The 22,711-nt window shown below is 37.6% G+C and overlaps 2 protein-coding genes across 5 annotated transcripts; both read right to left on the bottom strand.

Annotated features, from left to right (window-relative positions):
- Positions 1-6,588, bottom strand: LOC125211691 (ABC transporter G family member 22-like). 4 transcript variants are annotated; one of them, XM_048111588.2, is made up of 11 exons: positions 6,462-6,588; positions 5,986-6,349; positions 3,571-3,641; positions 2,909-3,144; positions 2,687-2,842; positions 2,421-2,604; positions 1,972-2,280; positions 1,546-1,836; positions 949-1,233; positions 759-866; positions 1-656 (listed from the first exon to the last, which is right to left on the bottom strand). In XM_048111588.2, exons 2-11 carry the CDS (start codon positions 6,344-6,346, stop codon positions 435-437), a joined length of 2,223 nt encoding a protein of 740 aa, XP_047967545.1. In that variant the 5' UTR covers positions 6,347-6,349; positions 6,462-6,588; the 3' UTR covers positions 1-434. The 4 variants fall into 4 exon arrangements, with proteins under 4 accessions (XP_047967545.1, XP_047967546.1, XP_047967547.1 ...); XM_048111589.2 differs by having other exon boundaries at positions 1,546-1,833; XM_048111590.2 differs by having other exon boundaries at positions 1,546-1,821.
- A 12,426-nt stretch (positions 6,589-19,014) lies between these two features.
- On the bottom strand, positions 19,015-22,456 carry LOC125214302 (myosin-binding protein 7-like). The gene is made up of 4 exons (XM_048115258.2): positions 22,207-22,456; positions 20,542-22,123; positions 19,887-19,933; positions 19,015-19,499 (listed from the first exon to the last, which is right to left on the bottom strand). Exons 2-4 carry the CDS (start codon positions 21,913-21,915, stop codon positions 19,391-19,393), a joined length of 1,530 nt encoding a protein of 509 aa, XP_047971215.1. The 5' UTR covers positions 21,916-22,123; positions 22,207-22,456; the 3' UTR covers positions 19,015-19,390.
- Between the last annotated feature and the right edge of the window lie 255 nt (positions 22,457-22,711).

Genomic DNA, 22,711 nt, shown 5'->3' with positions numbered 1-22,711 from the left:
TTCGACCAACCCCAGATGAGGAATATTTTCATTTTCATCTTGGGTGTTCATTGGGAATGGCAAACGTTTCCAAACATTAGTACAATACATACAATCATCTTGAGGAAAAATCCTATTCCCTATTGTTCGTCTAAATACAATCTGAAAACCAAACATAGCCTAGAAAAGAGGGTGAAAAACTTTCATGGCACTGCTTGAACTTGTCAGAATTTGCTGGAAACATGTCTTTGAGTGAATCCTGCAAAAGTATCTTCAGAGAAATCCATGCAATGATGTTTAAACTAATCTCAGCGGAATGGTGGTTGTACGACCTCTCTTCGAGGCAAGAGTTTCAATATAGTCTTGTGGCTAGATGATTTGTTAGCTAGCAAAAGCCTTGAAAACAAAAAACTGCACTGTCACAAGGCCTTTAATAATATTGCTTTTGTGTACAACTAAGATCCTGGCTGGAGCTTCATTCTTCGCAACGATAGGTAAGCTAGTAGCCTATAGCCTATCACCATTGTTAGCAGTGCTCCAACTTCCTTGCAACCGTCGTCTATTCTGACCCCGTTGATCGTGTCACTTATGTGCTCGTACTGTACTTTCAGGAGAAGTTTGTAGGTATGGTAATTGAAGGAGAGATAGCGAAGCCATGATATGAACACTGGAACATTCTGCAAAAAGTTTAAACTTTATGTTATAGTGTACATTTATTTCCTACTTCATCCCTATTAATTGTTGAGTAAATTAATTCACTTCATAATTTACGTGGTTACCTTCACAAAGTATCCTCCAGCCAACATGAAGGTCATTACTGTAACCGAAGCCAGAGTTGTTGCCCTCTTTAAATCCATCAGTGTGGCACCAATGGCTAGCCCGAGCCCCTGCCATCATTTTTACTCTTATGATACTGATTCATGTTATGTATATTGCCAAAAAAATCTCATAGATGGAGAAAGGGCATACCTGAGCTGCTATAATGCAGAGAAAGACTGTCACTACAGTGAGGAAAAAGGAACAAGCATTCATTCGTAACCCTGCCATGAAATATACAACCACGAGGAAAAGTATTGGCAGTATTAGGTCAAGCGGAAGGTCGCTTGTTGTTCTTGCCACAAAATATGCACTCAATCTGTACATGTCAGCTGCTCGTTCCTTGCTTAGCATGGCTCTCTCTTGGGGAAATGTAAAGATGGCTGTAAAGACTGGGAAGAATCCCCAGAACACAGCAATGAAGAACAGTAACCCTGCCTGCAAATGTTTTTTTGCATTCAGATTAATTTTTTATTCCTTAGCTTGTTGATGAACATACCATATTAATTCACTTCATTTGACTAGAAATATTATGCTACCAGCCTTTATTTGAATCTCCTCTCTCGATTTCTTATAGCATACTATTATTTCATTTTGCAGAATAAACAATCTAATATTGATGTGGATAGGTTGTTACAGAATTTATTTACGGATATAGTTTTGCTTACACAATTCATCATTTCTATTATAGTTCCAGTTTAGGAATTATGAATGAGCTTAGGTTTAGAAGATGAAAGTATGTTTAGTTACCTGATCTTGCAGTTCTTTGGGGTTATTGCTGCCAGATTGCCACCATAGCAATCCCAAAATAGCTGCGGTTGCAAGAACCTGAGTTACCCTCAACCAGCTAAAGTAATCGTGCCTCCGTTCTTTTAGTCCTCTGCAGAATAGTATGGAGTACTGTTCAAACCAGCTTGCTCCCCATTCTCTCTTTGCAGAACATACTTTGGCCTTAATCTCGTCATCAACAGGTGTTGGGTTTTTAAGTTTCTTCTTCTCACTTTCATCAACCCGTGCCTCATAGGCCTCCACAAGATACTGCTGATGAGTGGTAACATATGAGGAAAGCAATAGTGATTTCTATTGTTTCTTAATTTCTATGCATATAGTTTACTGGTTGAGCTGTGATTTCTATAGTTTCTTAATTTCTTTGGTGACTGAATGAATATCTTTTACCTCATGCACAACTGCTGGAGCTGGTTTTCCACTCTTTGTTTCTGTTGTGGAGTCCCCGATTTGCACTCTATCCTCCAATTCCGAGGGGACAGAAATGTCTGTTACGTTCCCATTTGCAAGGTCGAGCATGAACTCTGCAGGGTTCATCGCAATTAGAGGGGAACAGCCTATGGATGAGAAGTAAACCATTGCTTCCGACACCTTGCCAAAGTAAAGCAGACTCCCTTTGCCAAGAAGGATCAACTTGTCGAACTTATGGAAGAGTCTGCTCGATGGCTGGTGAATCGTGGTCACCACTGTTTTCCCAGCCTGTCAAATCAGACACAAATTAAAAAGGTGGTGTTATAATTGCAATGTTTTGAAAGTCAGTGTAAAAATTTCAAATTCATGTAGACGGCGCCTTATTTCTAGATATTAACCCTTGTGTTGTATGTATACTTCCACAGTACCTCGGCTATATCGTGCAATGTGTCCACAATCCTCAAAGCAGTCGTAGAATCAAGGCCTGAGGTGGGTTCATCCAGGAACAAGAGGGACGGGTTGATAATTATCTCGTTTCCAATGCACACACGCTTCCTTTCTCCACCCGAGACACCCCGGACAAAGGAGCCCCCTATCATAGTGTCTTGACAGCTGGTATTGACATACATTGCTGACAGGGTCAGTCAATTTCACAAGATTTGCACTTAACTGACAAAACTACCTCCCTAGTTACCTCTCTAGCCCCAGCTCGTATATAACATCCGATGCTCTTTTATCTTTTTCCTCTTTCGTCAAAGTCTTTGGAAGCCTCAACCGAGCTGCATAAGTCAGCGTCTCCCGCACCGTAAGATGAGGAAACAGAACATCGTCTTGAGTCACAAACCCTATCCTGTGGATTCACAATGTCATCATTACTGTCCTTGAATCTCTCTAAAGGGACAGAGCAGATCATTACCTGCACTTTAGGGACTTGGAATATGGTTCATCATTGTACGTGATCGAGCCACCATGGGCAGGCTCTCTCACTCTCCCTCCCAGCAGACTCAGCAACGAAGTCTTTCCACTTCCAGATGGCCCCATCAGAGCCAGAACTTCCCCCGGAGCAACAGAGCCGTTGATCCCATATAAAATATCCTTCTCCACCGTCGACGTCATGCCTTTTAAAATCACCTTGTGAGTTACATCTGTGAACTGCACATTTTTAGAAGACAAGAATATGATGTGTATGTTAAAGGCAATTGCAAGAAAATGAGGCTCATCATCATAAGCATTCTATTTCTGGCCTAAGATCATGCTTTGTGACTATAGCAATGGTTAGATTTGTTTCTCTAAATAGAATATAGGAAAGTCTTGTACAAAAATGCCATGGGAAATGAGATTCTGTACAAGACTGAACCTGAGATGACATAATAGCAATAATGATTTGAGTTTGCATTGATCTCTAGCTAGATAAACACCTCCATCCCATTAATATCCCTGTCCAAATAGATGGTATCACACATCAATTCTGTGGCTCCTTCTAGAAAGTACAGGGCTGTGACCAATTGCGTTTGTACACGTGTATGCTATCTCGAAAGAGGTTTATTGAGTACTGTATATATGAGTGTGTATGTTTACCTTGAGGTAGATTGGTATTGTGGGTTCTGATTGGAGTCTCTTCTTGTGCCTTCCTGCCTCAAGATCTTCAGCTGCAGCCATTTTACCAAAACACATGATATAGTGTTTGCCATAGAAATGCTTTCACACGACTGGGGATTGTGTTTGATTCTTAGACCTCTTTGTTTACAGAGAATATCTCTGTTGTTTGGATATCATCGAAAGGCGACATTTTCCATAATTTAGTGAGCGGAGCTAAGTAAAATCAGTTATAATTGTAATAATTAATATATTAGGCTTAATAGGGCTTAGTCAAATTTAAAATGATTTTTCTAGTACAAATATTCCATACAGCATAGCCCGAAATTATTTTTAAAATGGTAGTGGCAAAATAGATTTGCTATGGCGGCAGTATTATTGTTACTGTTGTTAGATAAGTTTTATTCATATAGTTTCATCACAAAAAAGAAGATAGACTTGTTTTTCTCGGAAATGTGTTTAGGAAGGACTGAAAATGGTATTTTTACAATAGTGATAGATCTTAGTGTATGAATTTTAGTTTCTCGTCCTCAACTTTATACATAAAAAAATTTGGAAAAAAAAAACGTCAGAATTTATTTTTGAGTAGAAAGCAACTATTCTATAAAGTTTTTTTTTTCTTTTTTCTATTTTATTTTGAAAAATAAAATTGTAAAAACAGAGATCATAAATAGAATGCCGCTGGTTATTTAGTTTCAAAAGGAATTATAACGGTTTCAGCTAAACACTGTCGATCTTTAGCTGGTTTTCACTTTTTTTACTTATTTTTTTGGTAGTTTTGGACAAAATTAGTGTTTAACAGTTCGTTACCTTTAAAAGAGCCGATCCACTTAGATCATCTACAGTTATACACTAAATCTCATTTTGGTGTATAAAACTTTTACAATATAACTGTATATTCAAATTTATTTTTGCTTTTTCTACGTAACAACACCAAATATGAGTTTATATTGTAGCTACTGCAAATTTACGAGACATATATTAAAAAATAATGTAAAATTTATTTCATGTAATTGGTTGGAGTAAAATTATATTCTGACATGATAAATATTCAGAATGAGTTTAAGTTTGGTGTAAATGGTTTGAAGATAAGAAGATTTTGATTTAATCATGAATCCCTAGCCATAAATGTACTACTACGACTACACAAATAGAAGATGAAATGTACGAATGTCCTTGGCAAAGCAAGGGACCCCATTTATGTCGCCAAACTATTCTTGACCTTACAATTGTAGTGAGATAAATAGGATGAGCTACAATTATTTGATTTGGTGGAGAATTTTGTGTCCCGCACCCAAATCTCAATTAGTACCTAATTTTCTTGAATTTCATAATCAAAATCTGAGCTTCTTCTAAAATAATTGACACACACACACACCCACACAATCATTGACTAGGACTGCTGGTCTACTATAGTCTATATATCACCTTTTATCAAACGAACATTATATGTTTCATCATGTAGAATTTTCGTCCCATCATCGTCTTTCATGACTTATTTGCAGAAAGTGATATAAATTTGAAGATAAAAATGTCATTTAGAATCATCGAAACTGCCGAAATTTGGTGTGGGGGTGACAGATAGAAAAAAATAATTTCATTTTCATGCAAGTTCTTGTGACTCTAAAAAAAATTAAATTTAACGTGATCAAGTGGTTTGGCTAGATTCACGATTCATGCATGTGTTTTCATCCACTTTGGAATATGGTACCATATAATTTTTGCTCTTTTTCATTGTTAATTTCGTATAAATTATCCAAAATCATCTCTAGTCCTTACCAATTGTCAAAAGTTGGAGAACCAGGAAGAACTGAAATTCGAGAAAAAACAAAGAGTTTTTAGTTTTAAAATTTACTCCCCCATTCCATTAGTAGTGAATCGAATTCCTTTTCTAGTCGTCATTATAATTGAGTTATTTCTCTTTTCAAGCAAAATCTTATACTCCTATGCAGCTATGCAATCCTCTCTTTTAAAGTCTTTCTTTATTCTCTTATTGCTTATCTCCTTTATTCCCACTTCATTTAATTCACTAAATATTTATTCTTTAATTCTATGTCCAAAGAAACGCATCAATGCTCATGAGCCGTATTATTGTTATTAATATTATTAGCTTGATTTTTTTTTACAATATAGTATTATTTTTAATATACATATATGTATTATTATAAGAAAATGGGCTCAATTTTTACACATGCATGCATATGTATATAGAGAGAGAATATCACATGCTTTTAGTCTTCAACCACCCTTTTCACAATCTATATGTAAATAATTAAAAACAAGCGTCTAATTTCGGTTGCATATCATAAAAATAATCATCCATTTAATTTCAACTACAAAAAATAAAAATTAAATGCATAAATTTGCAATGTATGAGTGAGAGAGGAGAGGACTAACCGATCTCGTCGTCGCTAAACGGCTTTGAATCGGCGAAATCATCGGCGGGGACAGTGAAGCTAGCAAATCCGCTAAACGAAAATCCGAGGCTAGCGCTGGAGGCGCGGCTCAGGGCGGCGCCGCCGCTCAAATCGTCGACGTCGAATTTCAGCTGAGCGCTCCTCGACTTCCGAATGTGCGTGTTCCTCCCCGGCGACGCCGCCGTCAGCCGCCGGCTCGAGATCCGCGACAAATTGCCGCTGCTGTCCGCCGCCGCGTCGCCAGGAGACTTTATCGCGCCCAGCGCCGCCGCTATCGTCTCCACCAGCTGGTCCGATTTCGTCCGGATGAGACTCGTCGCCGAATTCGCTGTCTTCTCCATTTTCTGCAAATTGATTAAATTCGATTACACTGATTCATCATTTTTTGCTACAGAATTAACAAATTGAACTTACAATTTGCATTTTTTTTCTACAGAGTTAACGAATTGAACTTACATTTTGCGAAAGTAGAGAGAGAGAGAGTGAAGTTGTTGAAGTTTGATCATAAATGTGGAGGGTTTATGCAGGAGTAATATATAGGAGAGGGCGATGGAGAAATTTGAGAAGAGTGGTCAAGTTGCATGTGAGCCCCTAAACTTTGTGATAATTGAATTTCTACCTTTTGATGAAAATTACGGGACATAAATGCAAAAGATAGGATAAAGGGGATGATTGAACCATGTCTTGGCTTCTCACGCATATGCACATCACTTTTTAATTTTTATTTTAATTTAAGAAAATGTTAATAAGCTTTATTTAACTTGCTTGCGTTGAAATGACAATTATAGTAATCTCGTGAATAAAATGTTAGAATTTTTTGTGGACTAATTACAAATTTATCATTTAAGGTGGTGTTCGGTTTCCAAGATAAAATAATACCAATATACAATTTAGAATTGAGTCGTGAGATTATTTTAGTGATAGGGGGTTAGCTATGACTAATTATCCCATAATTATCCATCTAGGATTGAGTCGTGGAGTTGAATCTCATGAATTAGAGCATCCACAATGGGGCGGAGGATGCGACGGACGATGCATCCTCCGTCCCTTAGTCCACCACTGCAGCACTACGGACTATGCACATTTTATCCTCCGCGCCCTATGCATCATCCGCGGACTATGACACGGAGGATGCACACATTTTTATTTTTATTTTTAATTTTTTTTTTTGTATTTTCTTTTATATATATCACCAATTTTTTTACTTTATTTCACACTTTTCACTCCACTCTCTTCCTCATCTCAATTTCTCTCTAAATTCAATAATGAATTCTGACAATTTTTCATTTTTGCAAGCACAAAAAATAAAAAATAAATATTGACAATAGCATTTGCCTTTAATTTAAGTGTCTTTATATTTATTCTTGCTAATTGATATGTTTGCAAACATAAAAAATAAATATTGTAGTGTTTAAATATTCAAATAATAAATAAAATACTTAGGGCGGGGCTTAGGGCGAGCTATAGTCCGTCCTATTGCAGGTAGAAGGGGCGGAGGATAAAATGCTGATGTGGCAGAGCATAGGGCGGGGCTTAGAGCGTCGCATCCTCCACCCCATTGTGGATGCCCTTAAACACACTATAAATTTAATCTCGGATACAATCTTGAGCGTACTGTGATATTTACATGTAAGTGACTCCTCTCGTTGCAAATTAATTTTAGAATAAAGTTTTACCAATATTTTATTGATTTCTTTTCACCTATCATATTTGACGTATGTTTGATTGGTTCAGATATGAATGTTTTAGTCAAGTGATGCGCCAATTTAATGGGAGTCGTACAAATGCACAACTCATTCAATGCTCATCTCAAGATATTAAGAAACATTGTGGAATGAACAATTTGTAAATCATTTTGTCAGTTGAAATAAGTAAATGTGTCATTATATTTCAATCATTATGAATTATTTTCGGTAGAAATAATTAATAAAGTGGGTCTAACTGTGTTTTCATGTTTACTTATATACTATTGACCTTTCTTCATAATATCAATGTTTCAAAAGTGAAATTCAGATATCTAATATATAAACAAAAGCTTTTACCGAAACATTCTAAACATGACAACAAATTGAAATTTATACACCAAAATCATGATATTCAATAATAATCTCTCACTCTCATTTCCTAGTTAAAGGAGTCATCTAAAGCAATGCATGTGCTATCTAGGTTCAGTTAAAAAAAAAAAACTTACAAAAAAAGAACTAAATAAAAAACAAAATAAACTAGTTCACTCGTTGCTTGGTTCCCAGTCGAACTAGTCGGTTTCATGTTCATATCAATTCAAATGCTCAACTGAATAACACATCGATTCGCGATCTAAAATGCCGATCCGATTTTTAAAACCAAATGGTTAATTGTGGAGCCTAATCTCCTACCATATTTAGGATTTGTTTCCTAGAAGTATATTTCCTTGTGATAGATTTATTCCATAGAAGATATTTCCTTATGGAATATGTTTCCTAGTTTGACTAGAATTAGGGCTCTCTATTTTGCTTATAAATAGAGGTGTCCCCTCATTATAAAATCATCCTAAAATTATATAGTGAAATCCCTAGCTTGGCATCGCCCCCAGACGTAGATACACTTTGTATCGAACTGGGTAAACAGTTTCTTGTGTTCATTCTCCTTTTATATTCGTGATTCCCTGTGTTTATTGCCCAACAACTGGTATCTAGAGCCTAGGGTTTAAGAGGCAGAAATCACGATGGGGATCGACTGGAAGATTGCTGTAGAGAAGTTCGACGGATCTAATTTCGGATTTTGGAAGATGCAGATTGAGGATTACCTGTACGGTAAAGATATGTGGAAACCTTTAAAAGCCAAACCCAAAAAGATGGAACGAGAGGAGTGGGAGCTACTGGACAGAAAAGCGATGAGCGCGATTAAGCTATCGTTGTCCAAGGAGGTGGCTTATCACACGACTGCAGCAAAGTCGACGAATGAGATGATGAAGATCTTGGAGGATATGTATCAGAAACCATCAACGGCAAACAAGGTACATCTGATTAGACGATTGTTTAATTTTAGAATGCAAGAGGGAAAGCAGGTGCAACAACATCTCAACGAGTTCAACATGATTACTTCGCAACTGAACTCGGTTGATATAAAATTCGCTGATGAAATTCGTGCCCTAATTTTGCTATCGTCCCTGCCTGAGAGTTGGGCTGGCACAGTGACAGCAGTTACTGCTGCAGAGACAAACCTGACAGTTGACAAAGTAAGAGATCTGATGATTGGTGAGGAAGTTCGCCGGAAAAAATCAGGATCTTCTACTTCTGGTTCAGTATTGAATACAGAACAGAGAGGCAGATCGAAGGGAGGCAAAATCGTGGAAGATCAAAATCCAGAGGAAGGAGCCAATCCAAGAAAGATTTAGATCGAGTTAAATGCTGGAATTGTGATGAGTTTGGGCACTTTAGAAATAATTGTGAGTCACCGAAGAAATATAAGAATAAGGATCAGAAAGAGAAGAATACAGCAAACGCTGCCATGTCAGATGACGATGGCGAGGCGTTGGTCCTAAGTGTGAATATTCCGATGGAATCGTGGGTATTGGATTCTGGAGCGTCGTTCCATTCATGCAGCAATGTGGAGGTAATGGAAAACTACGTTTCTGGCAATTTAGGGAAAGTATATCTGGCTGATGACGAGCCCTTAGATATCGTGGAAAAGGGAAACGTGAAGGTAGTGACATCAAATGGATCTGTAATAAAACTGAATGGAGTCAGACACATTCCTGGATTACAGAGAAACTTGATTTCGATTGGGCAGCTTGATGCAGAAGGGTACACGGTAACATTTGGATGCAGCAATTGGAAGATTACCAAGGGAGCTATGATAGTAGCTCGAGGTAAGAAAGAGGGTACGTTGTATACCAAAACTAACTCCAAAGATTGCATTGATCTTGCAAGTGAAGCAAATAATGCAGATTTGTAGCATTGTCGTCTTGGCCACATGAGCGAGAAAAAGATGAAGATAATGTGCTCAAAAGGTTTACTGCCGGGCCTGAAAACAGTTGAAGTTGGCCTATGCGAGGATTGCGTGTTTGGAAAACAGAAAAGGGTGAGTTTCTCAAGAAGAGGCAGAAAATTGAAGATGCAAAAGTTGGAGTTGGTCCATAGCGATCTATGGGGACCAGCACCTGTGAAGTCCCTAGGAGGTTCTGAATATTATATGACATTCATCGACGACTCCACTCGAAAGGTATGGGTTTATTTTCTGAAGAGTAAATCTGATGCGTTTGGTACTTTCAGGAAGTGGAAAGCCCTTGTTGAAACTGAAACCGGGCTGAAGGTGAAGTGTCTAAGATCCGATAATGGAGGAGAATATGAACTTGCAGAGTTCAAGGAGTTTTGCGCAGAGAATGGAATTCGCATGGAGAAGACTGTGAAAGGAACTCCACGACAGAATGGAATCGCGGAGCGCATGAACAGAACGTTGAATGAGCGAGCAAGATGCATGAGGTTGAAAAGTGGATTGCTAAAGAATTTTTGGGCAGATGCAGTCAATACAACTGCGTTCCTAATCAACAGAGGTCCATCAGTTCCGTTGGAGTTTCGGATACCCGAGGAGGTTTGGACAGGAAAAGAGGTGAATCTATCTTACCTACGTATCTTTGGTTGTGTTGCTTATGCTCATGTTAGTTCTGTTGAGAGAAGTAAGTTGGATGCCAAATCTATTAAGTGTACGTTCATTGGTTATGGAGGCGATGAGTTCGGTTATAGACTCTGGGATGAGCAGAACCGTAAGGTTATTCGCAGTAGAGATGTCATTTTCAATGAACATGTATTATACAAGGATAGATTGGAGGCGTCGAGTTCTAGCAGTTCTAAGCCCCAATTAGTCGAGCTAGACATCTCAAACTCGAGTGGGAGCAAGGAGAGTCAGAATGCTGAAGAGGTGCTTGAAGAAGAACCAAGCACTCCACCACCGATTATTCCGCTGCCTAAACAGACTAGAGAGCGACGTGCACCTGATAGGTACTCGCCCTCTAATTTCTGTTTGTTACTTACTGATGGTGGTGAACCTGAGTATTATGCAGAGGCAGGAGAAGGCCCTGATAAACGAAGGTGGAAAATTTCCATGGATAACGAGTTTGTCTCTCTTCTCCTGAATGGCACATGGGAGCTTGTGGAACTTCCAAAAGGGAATAAGGCATTGCATTGCAAGTGGATCTATCGAATCAAAGGTGAAGCTGATGGTAGCAAGCGCTACAAGGCTAGGCTGGTTGTCAAGGGATTTGAGCAACGATACTGTATTGATTATACAGATGTCTTCACTCCTGTTGTGAAACTGACTACTATTCGTTTAGTGTTGAGTATGGTAGTTGCAGAAAATCTATTGTTACATCAGATGGATGTAAAGACGGCATTCCTTCATGGTGATTTGGAGGATGAGTTGTACATGCCACAGCCCGAGGGATTCGTAGTAAAAGGAAAGAAAAATCTTGTGTGCAAGTTGAAGAAGAGCTTGTATGGTTTAAAGCAAGATCCAAAGCATTGGTACAAGAAGTTTGATGGATTCATGATGGAGATTGGCTATAAAAGATGCTACGCTGACCATTGTTGTTACTACAAGAGGTTTGAAAAGAGCTATCTTATCATGTTATTATATGTTGATGATATGTTGATCGCAGGAGGTGATCCAAAGGTAATGGATAAGTTGAAAAGGCAATTGTCTGAACGATTCTCCTTGAAAGATCTTGGAGAGGCTAATCAAATTTTGGGCATGAGAATCGAGCATGACAAGGTGGCAGGAAATTGTATCTTTTGCAAGCTGCTTACTTAATAAGGTTTTGGAAAGATTCAACATGGATAATTCGAAGCCAGTAAGTGCGCATTTGGGAAGTCACTTCAAGCTGTCGAAGAAGGAGTCGCCGAGTACAAAAGAAGAACGTGCTGAAATGAAGAAAGTTCCTTATGCTTCAACAATTGGCAGTATTATGATGTGTACGAGGCCTGATATTACACAAGCAGTGGGAGTAGTGAGTCGGTTCATGGGTGAACCAGGCAAGCAACATTGGGAAGCAGTTAAGTGGATCATTCGATACTTGAGAGGTACTACAGAAAGAGTCTTATGTTTCAATGGCAAGAATGTCGAGCTGACAGGTTATGTGGATGCAGACTTGGCGTCCAATGATCTTGATGGGAGAAGAAGCACAACCGGGTATGTATTTACTTATGGTGGTACTGCTATTTCATGGACTTCTAAGTTGCAGAAGACCGTTGCTTTGTCTACTACGGAGGCTGAATATGTAGCTGCGACGGAGGCAAGCAAGGAGATGGTGTGGTTGCAGAGTTTCTTAGATGAACATGGGAAGGAGAACAAGAGTAGCAGACTCTACAGTGATAGTCAGAGTGCTATTGGCAAAGAATCCAGACAAAGCATGTGGAGTTGAAGTATCATTACATTCGACACTTATTGGAGATGAAAATCCTACAACTTGAGAAGATACTTGGAAGTGAGAATCCAGCAGACATGTTTACTAAGGTGGTGACCTTAGAGAAATTGAAGCTATGCATAGCTTCAATTGGCCTTGGAACTTGAAGAGAAGGTTAGGCGATGCTAAGCGGATGCAGGGATGAGATCACGAGGATATGGTGGCGTAGGAGTTGTTAGTCTCCAAGTGGGAGATTGTTAATTATGAAGCCTAATCTCCTACCATATTTAGGATTTGTTTCCTAGAAGTATATTTCCTTGTGATAGATTTATTCCATAGAAGATATTTCCTTATGGAATATGTTTCCTAGTTTGACTAGAATTATGGCTCTCTATTTTGCTTATAAATAGAGGTGTCCCCTCATTGTAAAATCATCCTAAAATTATATAGTGAAATCTCTTGCTTGACATCGCCCCCAGACATAGATACACTTGGTATCGAACTAGGTAAACAATTTCTTGTGTTCATTCTCCTTTTATATTCGTGATTGTCTGTGTTTATTTCCCAACACGAATAATACAGTGTGATGCAACCCAATTATGCACTGTTGTTACTTATTTGATACCATATGTCCTCTTTGGTCTATGAAATTACTTATATATTAACTCAATGTGAGCCACTAGAGCATCACTAAATAAGGGTATATGACACAAACTTGGTTTCACTTAAAAAAACTCAAAGTGGCATACATATCTTCATTCAATTTATTTTGTGGAATAAAGACAAGTCTCATCGAGATGGAATAGGGTTAGGATAAAGGTGTCTCTATAATTCAAACTTTTGACATTAATGTTGTTTAACTTCATTAGGTATGAAATTGTGATTGAATGGCCATCGTTTCATCTTAGCTTGCCTCTTTGCTAGGGCATGCAAATTTCTATATCGTGTACCACCTTTTCCTTTTCCTTTTCCTTTTCAGATATGGAATTTGTCACTCGATCCCAATTATATATATATGGTATATTTTTTTGTTTTGTGCTTATTTTGTAGGTGTTTGGGTTTGATTTTATCCATTTAATTTCTAGTATTTTCTTCTTCGTCATGGTCTCATCATCGTTGTAGTCATCATTTTTTTTCCTTCTAATTATCTTTTCTAGTTTTATATTATTACGATACTCATGACCTTGAATTCGAGCTAGTTAATAGCCATTTTTAAATAAAATTTGTGAAGGTGATTCTTAATTAAGGAAGAATAAGGATAAATACATATGTTCTATATCAAAGACTATGAGTGGGAAAAATACTGTAATAACCAGACTTGTCGTACCAAAAAATGCTGAATTTTTTGAGTTTTTGGTGTATCATTATTTTTGGTACGTTAATTATATTACCTTACTGAGAGATTTCGATACGCTAAGGATTTGAAATTTTATATATCGCAGTATACCGAAGACTCATTTAGTCACTTATAGTCGACTATCTATATATATGTGTGGATAAAAGGGGCATAATTTAGGGAAAATTCTATGAGCTACTATTAATTTAGGAGTACTTATTTAGTTTTATGGATTCTTGTAGGAGTATTTTTTTTCTTTCAATATTTTCAGTACAATTTCTTTGTGAGAAATTCATTAGAATGAATGCATGATAATTTCACATATTAATTAATTGGTACATATAACACATTAATTCATTATGATGTCAGTGCCAATCAATACTATCAATGCATAATTATGGTATATAGTGGCCAAATATTGTCAGAGACCTTCAACTGGATCGCCACCCACCTCTGACCTCTCAATTCAAATTTCAAAACCCTACTTATAAACCCTAAATCTATCATAACACTCAGCTCGATCTTCCTCTATGTCTTTTGTCAGACGCAACCAATACAAAGACAAACAAACATTTAGGCCAGAATTATCTCACAACACTCACTTGAATTATCATAGAATTACATTTTCGGTAAGCAATGAGAATGACGAGCGTTACGTAAAATCAACTATCAAGAAAAAAAGAGCAATTTAATTGCCAAATAAATCATGATAGATGGTCAAATTCTGGTCCTTCCTACACTTTTTAATATCTGCAAATTAAGCCATGAAAGATGAAAATCTCGCAATTATTTCATCCGTTGAAATATATGATGACGTGGCGAGTGGTTTTAATCCAGTTTATAGGTGAGTGGCGTGTTTAAAATTGAGTAACACGTGGCATAAAGGAGTCAGATGAGATAATTGTAAAATTTTCATCTTTTTAGAATTTAAATTTCAGCTTTTGAAAAGTGTGGGTGTGACTGGAGTTTGACCATCTTTTCTGATTTAATTGACAATTTACTCTAGAACTCCATATAATTTAATTTTAAGTATTAGGAGTACTCCATTATTTATTTATTTGAATGATAAATGATGAAAATTTAATTAGAACTCTTTTGTTTCACAAAGGGAAAGTAAAATCATAATTTTAGGGATATTTATTTATATAAATGGAATTAAAAATGGGATGGTGTTGGTCTCGTGTCAAAAAGTGGAGGTGCCGGCCAAAGCACGCGATAGAGACACGGCGGTGGGGACGGCGGAGCAGTGGGCTGGCCACAGCTGAGCCACCACACACGTGGTGCCAAAAATCTATTACTGTCTCTTTACAGCTTCCACGTCCACCCACTCTATCACCATCCCCTCATCATTTTACTACACACTATTTTCACCTCTTTTTACATTCACTTTTCATTAATTAATTTCACCAATTTGGTCTTGGTCTTCTCTCATTAAATCTAACTCCATTTATTCTCAATGAGTATTTGTATAGAAATATGATTTTGCCAACATCATTTGAACATATTGCGAGTTTCTATTTGTATATCAATATAACATATATTTATTAAGATTTCATAGCTACATTATTATCAGTTTAAAAAATAGAAATATGATCAAAACAAGTACTATATATTATTGCAAAACCAAGGCCAAATTTAGTTCACAAAATCATGTAATTTAATGGTCAATAAATTATGCATCTTATTATTGATCGCAGATTTATCATTTTTAGGTGACACATATCTCATTGCGTTTTTAGGTCATTTTATAAAATTCAGATTTATAAAATACGGAGGTCACAATTTAGAGCATTTTAGGTCATTATTTCTAACTTTTTAATATGATTTAAATTTGAGCTTGTGTTTTAATTTTGTGTTATGCAATAAGATTGAATTTGTGTGTTAAAATTGTAATGAAAGAAATGGGCAAATGAATACAAAAAAACTCTTTTATAGATTGAATTTGTGTGTTAAAATTGTAAAGAAAGAAATGGGCAAATGAACACAAAAAACCTCTTTATAGTTATTAACTTATTAGGCTGTCCTTTTTACAAAATATATATAGATGTAGTGATGAAAATGAAATGAAAAGATGGAAAGGACAAGAGAAATTTAAAAGGAGGAAAATGTCTATTAGCGATTATGAAAATTAGGTGTTGCGATGTGAAAGACAATATGGCTCATGCTTTCAAACAAACAAATTGGACGTACATAAATTACGTATAATTATGTCCACACAATTGTCATGGATTTAGGATTTAGAGAGAGACAGTGAAAAGAGAGAGAAGAGGCTGAAAATGGCCCCCATTTATGACTTTGGATTTGAATCAAAAGATGATGGTATAATGTTCTCCACTTAGGAGCAATATTTAAAGGAAGACTAGCTTCAATAATTGAATATGTCCGAAGTGATACCATATAGTGAAATTCATAAAAGTAATTTTATACTATATCATTTTTAATAGAGTATCTAGATCTAGTAGTATTTCATAACATATTTTTTTTATCAACTATAGGTCAATTTAGGTTTTTACCATCAACTTTAATTATGGTTTCATTATATCTAGTATTTTTTATTTTTCTATTCTAGGAAGTGTATTTTCGACATTCCTTTAAGGATTATATATCATGAATACATTTGTCATTTTTTAGAGCATCTCCAATGCTAAATAGGCCAGCAATAGGCCAGCCACTCTCTCTCTCTGCCACGCCAGCAGCACTAAAAATCCACCTGCCACATCAGATTTAGGCCAGCCATAGGTCAGCCGCAATAAAAATAATTCAAACTATACTACATACCGAATTAAATTTACGAGACATATACGAGAAAATTCATTAATTTTATTTAAATAAAAAAAGTACATTAACTAAAAATCAAAAAAATTACATAATAAAAAAAAATCCGGGCTTCCACACACGAGCCACCGCCCCACTCTACTCCTCACTAATTTATTAAAAAAATACATTAAAAAATGTTAGTATGCCTTGAATCCGTTATAGTTTGCTGCTAGCCGAACGGGGGTCTTAAAAAATGACATGTTTCTGTTTTAGGTCTTAATTTTGTATTGGGCTGGTTGTTGTTGTCCATCGCTAGATGTTGCTCTTGTACAGAAATTTAGAGATAAAGAAAATCGCGTTTATATAGTTTTTCAAAAATTTTAAAAAAGAATTAATTTTTTTTTTCAAAAAGAATTAAAAAAAAATAAAAAAAATTAAAAATCGTCGCTGGCCGATCGGGCCGCCACAATGGCGGCCAGCGCATCGGCCAGCCACACGCAATCGGCTAGCCTTGGCCGGTTTTTTCGCCGAAATTCGGTTAGCCTGCTCCAATGGTTCGGCTAGCCGACTGGCTAGCCACATCAATCGGCTAGCCGGTCGCTAGCCTACCATTGGAGATGCTCTCATAATTAGAGCGTGTTCACTATGTAAGAATTGGACAATTCTTGGCCCAATTGGAATTATGGTTGTTCACCTTCCACTAATTAATTGTTGGGGGCCTTACAATTGGGGTGGGCCCGCACTTTCATGCCAAGTGAGGAAGAATTGAAATCTTGCCTAATAGATAAGATTTGTTTGTGTATTGAAAAGTACACCAAGAAATGAACTTTGTTTTACACATTTGCCACATCTTTCCACCTTTCCAGTTGGAAGGATAAATTTTTCAATCCATAATTCTATTAGGTCAAAGTCTTTATTTTGGTAATATCTGGACCAACTCTTGGGCCAATTCTAGGATACTATACAATGGGAAAAAAAATTATATATGTGATTAATTATAGCTCAATTCTTTAAAAATTTAATTCTTCCGAATGTTAAAAATGGAAATCTCCTACAGTTAACACGCCCTTAAGCTAAATGGACATTTTTCGCAATGACACTTAAATTGGGTATTCGCAATATAGCCCATAATTTATTTTATAAACCATGAAATTCCCACTAAGTAGTTATTGCTAGTTGAGTGCTCTCTATGTTGACATGTACGCTCAATAAGTGCTCGGAGGGTGCTTGTCGATTAGTTAAGCAATGTTTTTTTTGTAATAAATATCAATCATTACAATTTTTTGAACTAAGGAAACGTTCAAAGATAACATGCCATACATATGCAAAACTAAAAATTACTAGTAATACATATAAGTAGAAAATATTGCAACCAAAATTAGTGACAAAAAGAATATAAATATAAAATAGTGAATGTGATCAGGCATATGGAGTAGAGACTAAAAATAAGATGAAATCATTGTTAAAATCTCTCAATAAACTAACCGTGTGACTTAAAAAGGAAAATTTGAAGGCACATACCACATCAGGAGGAAACAGCACCCACTTCTTGGAGCCTCTCACCACCGCGTTCCAAGCAGAGGTCGAGTTAGGATCAATGTGGAAAGACGATCCAGACCCTGCTGGTAGACCTGCCCAAGGTTTACCGAACCGGCGGTTACGGTTTGGGGTTTAGGGTTTTAACCGCCGGTTACGGTTTCGAACCGAAACCGTGAGAATTTAACCGAACCGAAACCGTCAATTCTTGAACCGTGGTTCGGTTCAGGTTCAAAACTTTTTGAACCGAAACCGTGCCGGAACCGCCGGTTCTGGGCGGTTCCAAACCAGAACCGCGAAAAACCGTTGGAATCGCAAAAAACCGCAAAAAAACTGGCGGTTCGAAACCGTAAAAAACCGCCGGTTCGAAACCGAAACCGAAACCGGCAGTTTTGGAACCAGAATTGTAACCGTGAAACACCCTCGCGGTTCGGTTCCGGTTCAACAATTTCCAAAACCGAAACCGGCGGTTCCAAACCATAACCGTCGGTTCCTGAACCGTGGGCACCTCTACCTGCTGGTCCAATTATGATCCACCTATAGTCCGACCTCTCGCTCCCCAAAACACTAAAAAGATCTTCACTGAAATACACAGTAACCTCATAATCCATCCCAGCTAAGGAACTTTCTCAACAAACTCACAAGACATGTCAAGAAAACTCTCAACCTGAACAACCGAACATGAAGAGCCCAAACGCGACTCGCACACAACACGATTCTATTTGTATTGATACAATAACACAAACTCAATAACACACACTACCGACACAGAACATGATATATAACCCGACAACATGGTGATGGTCGTGACTATGAAGGCAATAAAATAACCAACAATTAATGGGTTATTCAAACTTGAAACCCAATCCGCATTATTATGTTCTTATCGGGTTTGACCTAATAAGAACACAAATACGATAAGACATGATACTAGCTCATAAATTTTGTGTGTTTGTGTCGCGTTGAGGATTATCAGTCCTACTATAAACAACAGTTGGGGATACAAGAGAAATAACAAATCAACATTATAGTGTGAAGTAAAGGGGAAAAAATAGAAAGCACGAGTGGTAATATACAGCAGAGAACTATCTAAAAGGCACACTCAAGGACTACATTTCCACAAACCCAATTCTTACATTGGCTGATCAACAGACAAGAATGTGCATCTCCTATATCCACAAATGAGATGTATGCTATGTCACAAATTGAAGTAGCGAAACTGCACAACGACGTGTGATTAATGACCAATCAATCCCCTTAGCAGCAAATCCACAAGAACAACCTTCACGCACAATCGAAACACCAAAAAAGCAGCATCAAAGCACTCAGCATCCAAACGGGTGTGGAAACAGGGGATTGAAGAAAGACTGATCAGTCTCAGTTTCGCAGGTTTACTGTCGACACAAACCTGCGCTGTCCGATACGAGGTCCTTTGTCTAAAAGCATTAGCAAACCTTCATTCTTGGCAGATTTCCCGAACATGTACCTGAGACAGTCAGAAAAAAAATAATGAGTGCACAATGGTGATCTCATACAATTTCTATAATCTTCCATTATTTTTTGCTTTTCCTGATTCTCATGAAAATGTCTATTATCAGAATCAATAAGTGATTCTACTCCACTACTTCACTAACTGCTAGCTATTCTTTCACTGAGGCTAACACTTAAGATATATTATATCTTTGAGAATAGCTACTATTATGAGTTTTTATCCGGCAGAGCCTTCAGTGCTCAGATATCATATCGACAATATTCAGCAGGCATAAGGAAGCACTACCAAGCAAAACAGCAAAAAAGAGTATAGAGCGAAAAATATCTGATATCCAATAATCTCCACAAGCTAGTCAGATGATTCCATGGTGCAGTATCTAACCTGCTTCTGCGTGCTTTCCTTCTCCAGAAAAGAAAAGATATGACCCACTGAACAAAGAGAAATACATAGTCAGCATTTATGAAGAAAATGTTATTTGCAAGATTTATGGATGTAGCTGAAATTATTGTCCTGCAATCAGCTTTCACACACGACCAGTGTGCTGCATGAAGGATTCTTACTAGAGACAATGATCAGTATGCTAAGCTTCTGAAAGTGTATGTGCCTTTTATGTGGACTATAGAAAGGAGAATAATATATCTATCGTGATACACTAACAGCCAGAAGATGATCTCAAGTGTGTGCAGACACAGTGAAAAGATAAAAGTTGGAAGAACTTAATAACAACACAAACTACATAGTATCATGATGCCGTAATATATGGAAAAGTAGGTCTTATTGGTAGGTATCGTATTTTAAAAAAGCTCAAATCAACTGTTTTTGTAACATACACTGAGGCCTGCCCCACTAACAATTATAGGTAACAAAAGGCCTGTTCAGGGCAATATATTGTGAGACTGCTGATGGTTAGATTGCATAACAAATTAACCATACATATTAATCAAGTTTTTCCAAATACTAATGTTTGTTTGATCTAGTGTAATTGCAGATAATGCAGCACAACAGAAATAATTCAAGTATTTACAACTATCATTACCTTGAATAAAGAAATGAAGCTAAAACTCTTCGTTGCTGGTTTCTTCTGGATAGGCATTGCTTTAGCTGGTGCCATTTCTTTGCACAAGTTCTCAGCTATCTCTTTCAACAAAACCAGTTGTGCTTTATCAGTTCCAACAGAGATAAGAGCTTGCCTCATTGATTCTCTATCAGCTTCAAGCGCCTGAAGCCTTGCATACAGCTTCTGCATCTCTAGGTCCGTAACATCAGAATGGTCTAGTGAGTCCCGGGGACTTTTTGTATAGTCGTCATATGCGGATCCAATTGAAGCCTTACGTTCCATGACACCAGATCCTTGATGAATGGAATCTATTGTGTAAACTCTGTCATTTATGTCACTTCCAGCTTCAGATGCACTATCCACTTGCCCGAATGTTGTCTTCTTGAAACTGCTACCAAATTTTGGGGAATCTGTGGCAAAATCTTGACTCATTTCTTTAACCATCCCAAATTGTGAATTTGAGCTATCAGTAGATGACTTCCTAAGATGCTTAGGTCGTCTTGGAGATGGACCAACAATTACCTTTTCAAGCATGTTCCTTGTGCCAAAGTATTCCCTATCAGGCTCAATGGTTTTAGGACTTCGCTCAAATTCACTGAGCCTGTACTCAAAATCCTTCATCTCATACCGAGAGCGTGGTGTTTCCCCAAACGGATATTTCTCAACGCCCACACTTTCCTCATCGCCATCTGGATAAGCCTGGGATTCATGTATATTGCACTTGAGAGATGGGTACACCTCGTACGCAGAGAACTCATATTGTTCCTCCAGGTTCTCTATCATGCTTGTGTTTTGGCCCACAACCTTATATCCATCGATTTCGGACTCTGTGAGCCCAAAACTCAACAACTTTTGTTTTAAGGCCTGAATCTCACTGGTAAGTGACTGAATGATCTCTTCCCTCTTATACAACAAATCCTCCAATGCCAATACCTCCTCCTGATCATGCGCCATTTTCTCCTCCGCGAACCTCTTAAACTGCCTTGCCTCCATTTGAACCTCTGCCTTCTCTCTCTGCAGCCTCAGAATCATAGACATGGCCTCATTTGCAGCTGAAGAGGATGCATTTCTCTCCTCATCCAATTCCATAATGAGGTCCTGGATAGTCTCCTGCTGACTGCAGACTGTTTCACGCAGTGCCACGCATTCATTTTCTACCTCCACACGGGCATTTTGCGGCACAACAAGCCCCGGCACAGTGAATTCGTGTTCATCCTCGACATCATCATACTTACGCTTGACAGAGCGGAGACACGGCTTGGATAAAGCCGTGCCCGTCATCGAACAGCTGCTGCGCCCACAGTCAGAACATTGGACATGGCTCATCGATTGGCCTGAATCATCTGACTCCATGGATCAGTCAATACACACCCAACGCAACTTCACCACCAGAAACTCACAATTTTAACCCAACTATAGATAAAATTTCTCAATAAATTCAGAATTCAAAAGCTCCAACTCCTCCACCCGTATATGTATTAATAAATTTCCCCATCCATGCCACAATACAGATAAAAACCTATGGTTCCGGATAAAAATGATTCAATCGCCATTAAATTCCCTGCAATACACACGACGCGTAAACAAATACAAATCCGCACGCATAAATGAGATATTTCCTGAATCGCGTCACGAAAATCGAACCTGGAATTTCCCGGGAAGCTGCGAAGAGTGAGAATGATATTCTCCGGAAAGCCAAAGGTGGTTGCCTGCAGCAATCAATCTCCCGGTGGAATTGGGAGATTGATAGAAGGGAAACTATGATTGGGGGAGGATTTGAAACCCTATCTCTTCCGGTGATGTGTTACTCTCTCTCCGGTATTTGTTTCTGCAATTCTGTGTTTATTTCGCGAAAATCTGATACCTGATTTTAGAGAGGTTGGACTTTGGAGAGAGAGAAAGAGAGAGGGGTAGTTTCGGAAGTTAGATAAGCGTTACAATTTTGCAATTAACAATACTAACATAATGATTAATTATTAATCCACTCATTATGACAAAATAAAAACCAATATTCCAATAATATTCACACGAGTTTTTATCATATTCCAATGATATTCATATAGTACTTTTTTAATCATATTCCAATAATATTTATACTAGTATTCTTATTAAAGTAGATGTCAAAATTGATACTGAACATATTATCATT

This window comes from Salvia hispanica, chromosome 3 (genome assembly GCF_029641045.1).
Source record: "Salvia hispanica isolate PSC_SH4W2 chromosome 3, Shi_PSC_v1, whole genome shotgun sequence".
NCBI classification, from domain to species: Eukaryota; Viridiplantae; Streptophyta; class Magnoliopsida; order Lamiales; family Lamiaceae; genus Salvia; species Salvia hispanica.
This window is presented reverse-complemented; position numbering and strand designations above follow the sequence as displayed.

Coding starts and splice junctions, on each gene's coding strand:
- LOC125214302 (XM_048115258.2), bottom strand. CDS start 21,915: ATGGAGTCAGATGATTCAGGCCAATCGATGAGCCATGTCCAATGTTCT. Junction 19,934..20,541: donor GCTTCATTTCTTTATTCAAG/GTAATGATAGTT, acceptor CTCTTTGTTCAG/TGGGTCATATCTTTTCTTTT. Junction 19,500..19,886: donor AGGAAAGCACGCAGAAGCAG/GTTAGATACTGC, acceptor TGACTGTCTCAG/GTACATGTTCGGGAAATCTG.
- LOC125211691 (XM_048111588.2), bottom strand. CDS start 6,346: ATGGAGAAGACAGCGAATTCGGCGACGAGTCTCATCCGGACGAAATCG. Junction 3,642..5,985: donor GTTTAGCGACGACGAGATCG/GTTAGTCCTCTC, acceptor AAATGGCTGCAG/CTGAAGATCTTGAGGCAGGA. Junction 3,145..3,570: donor CAATACCAATCTACCTCAAG/GTAAACATACAC, acceptor AAAAATGTGCAG/TTCACAGATGTAACTCACAA.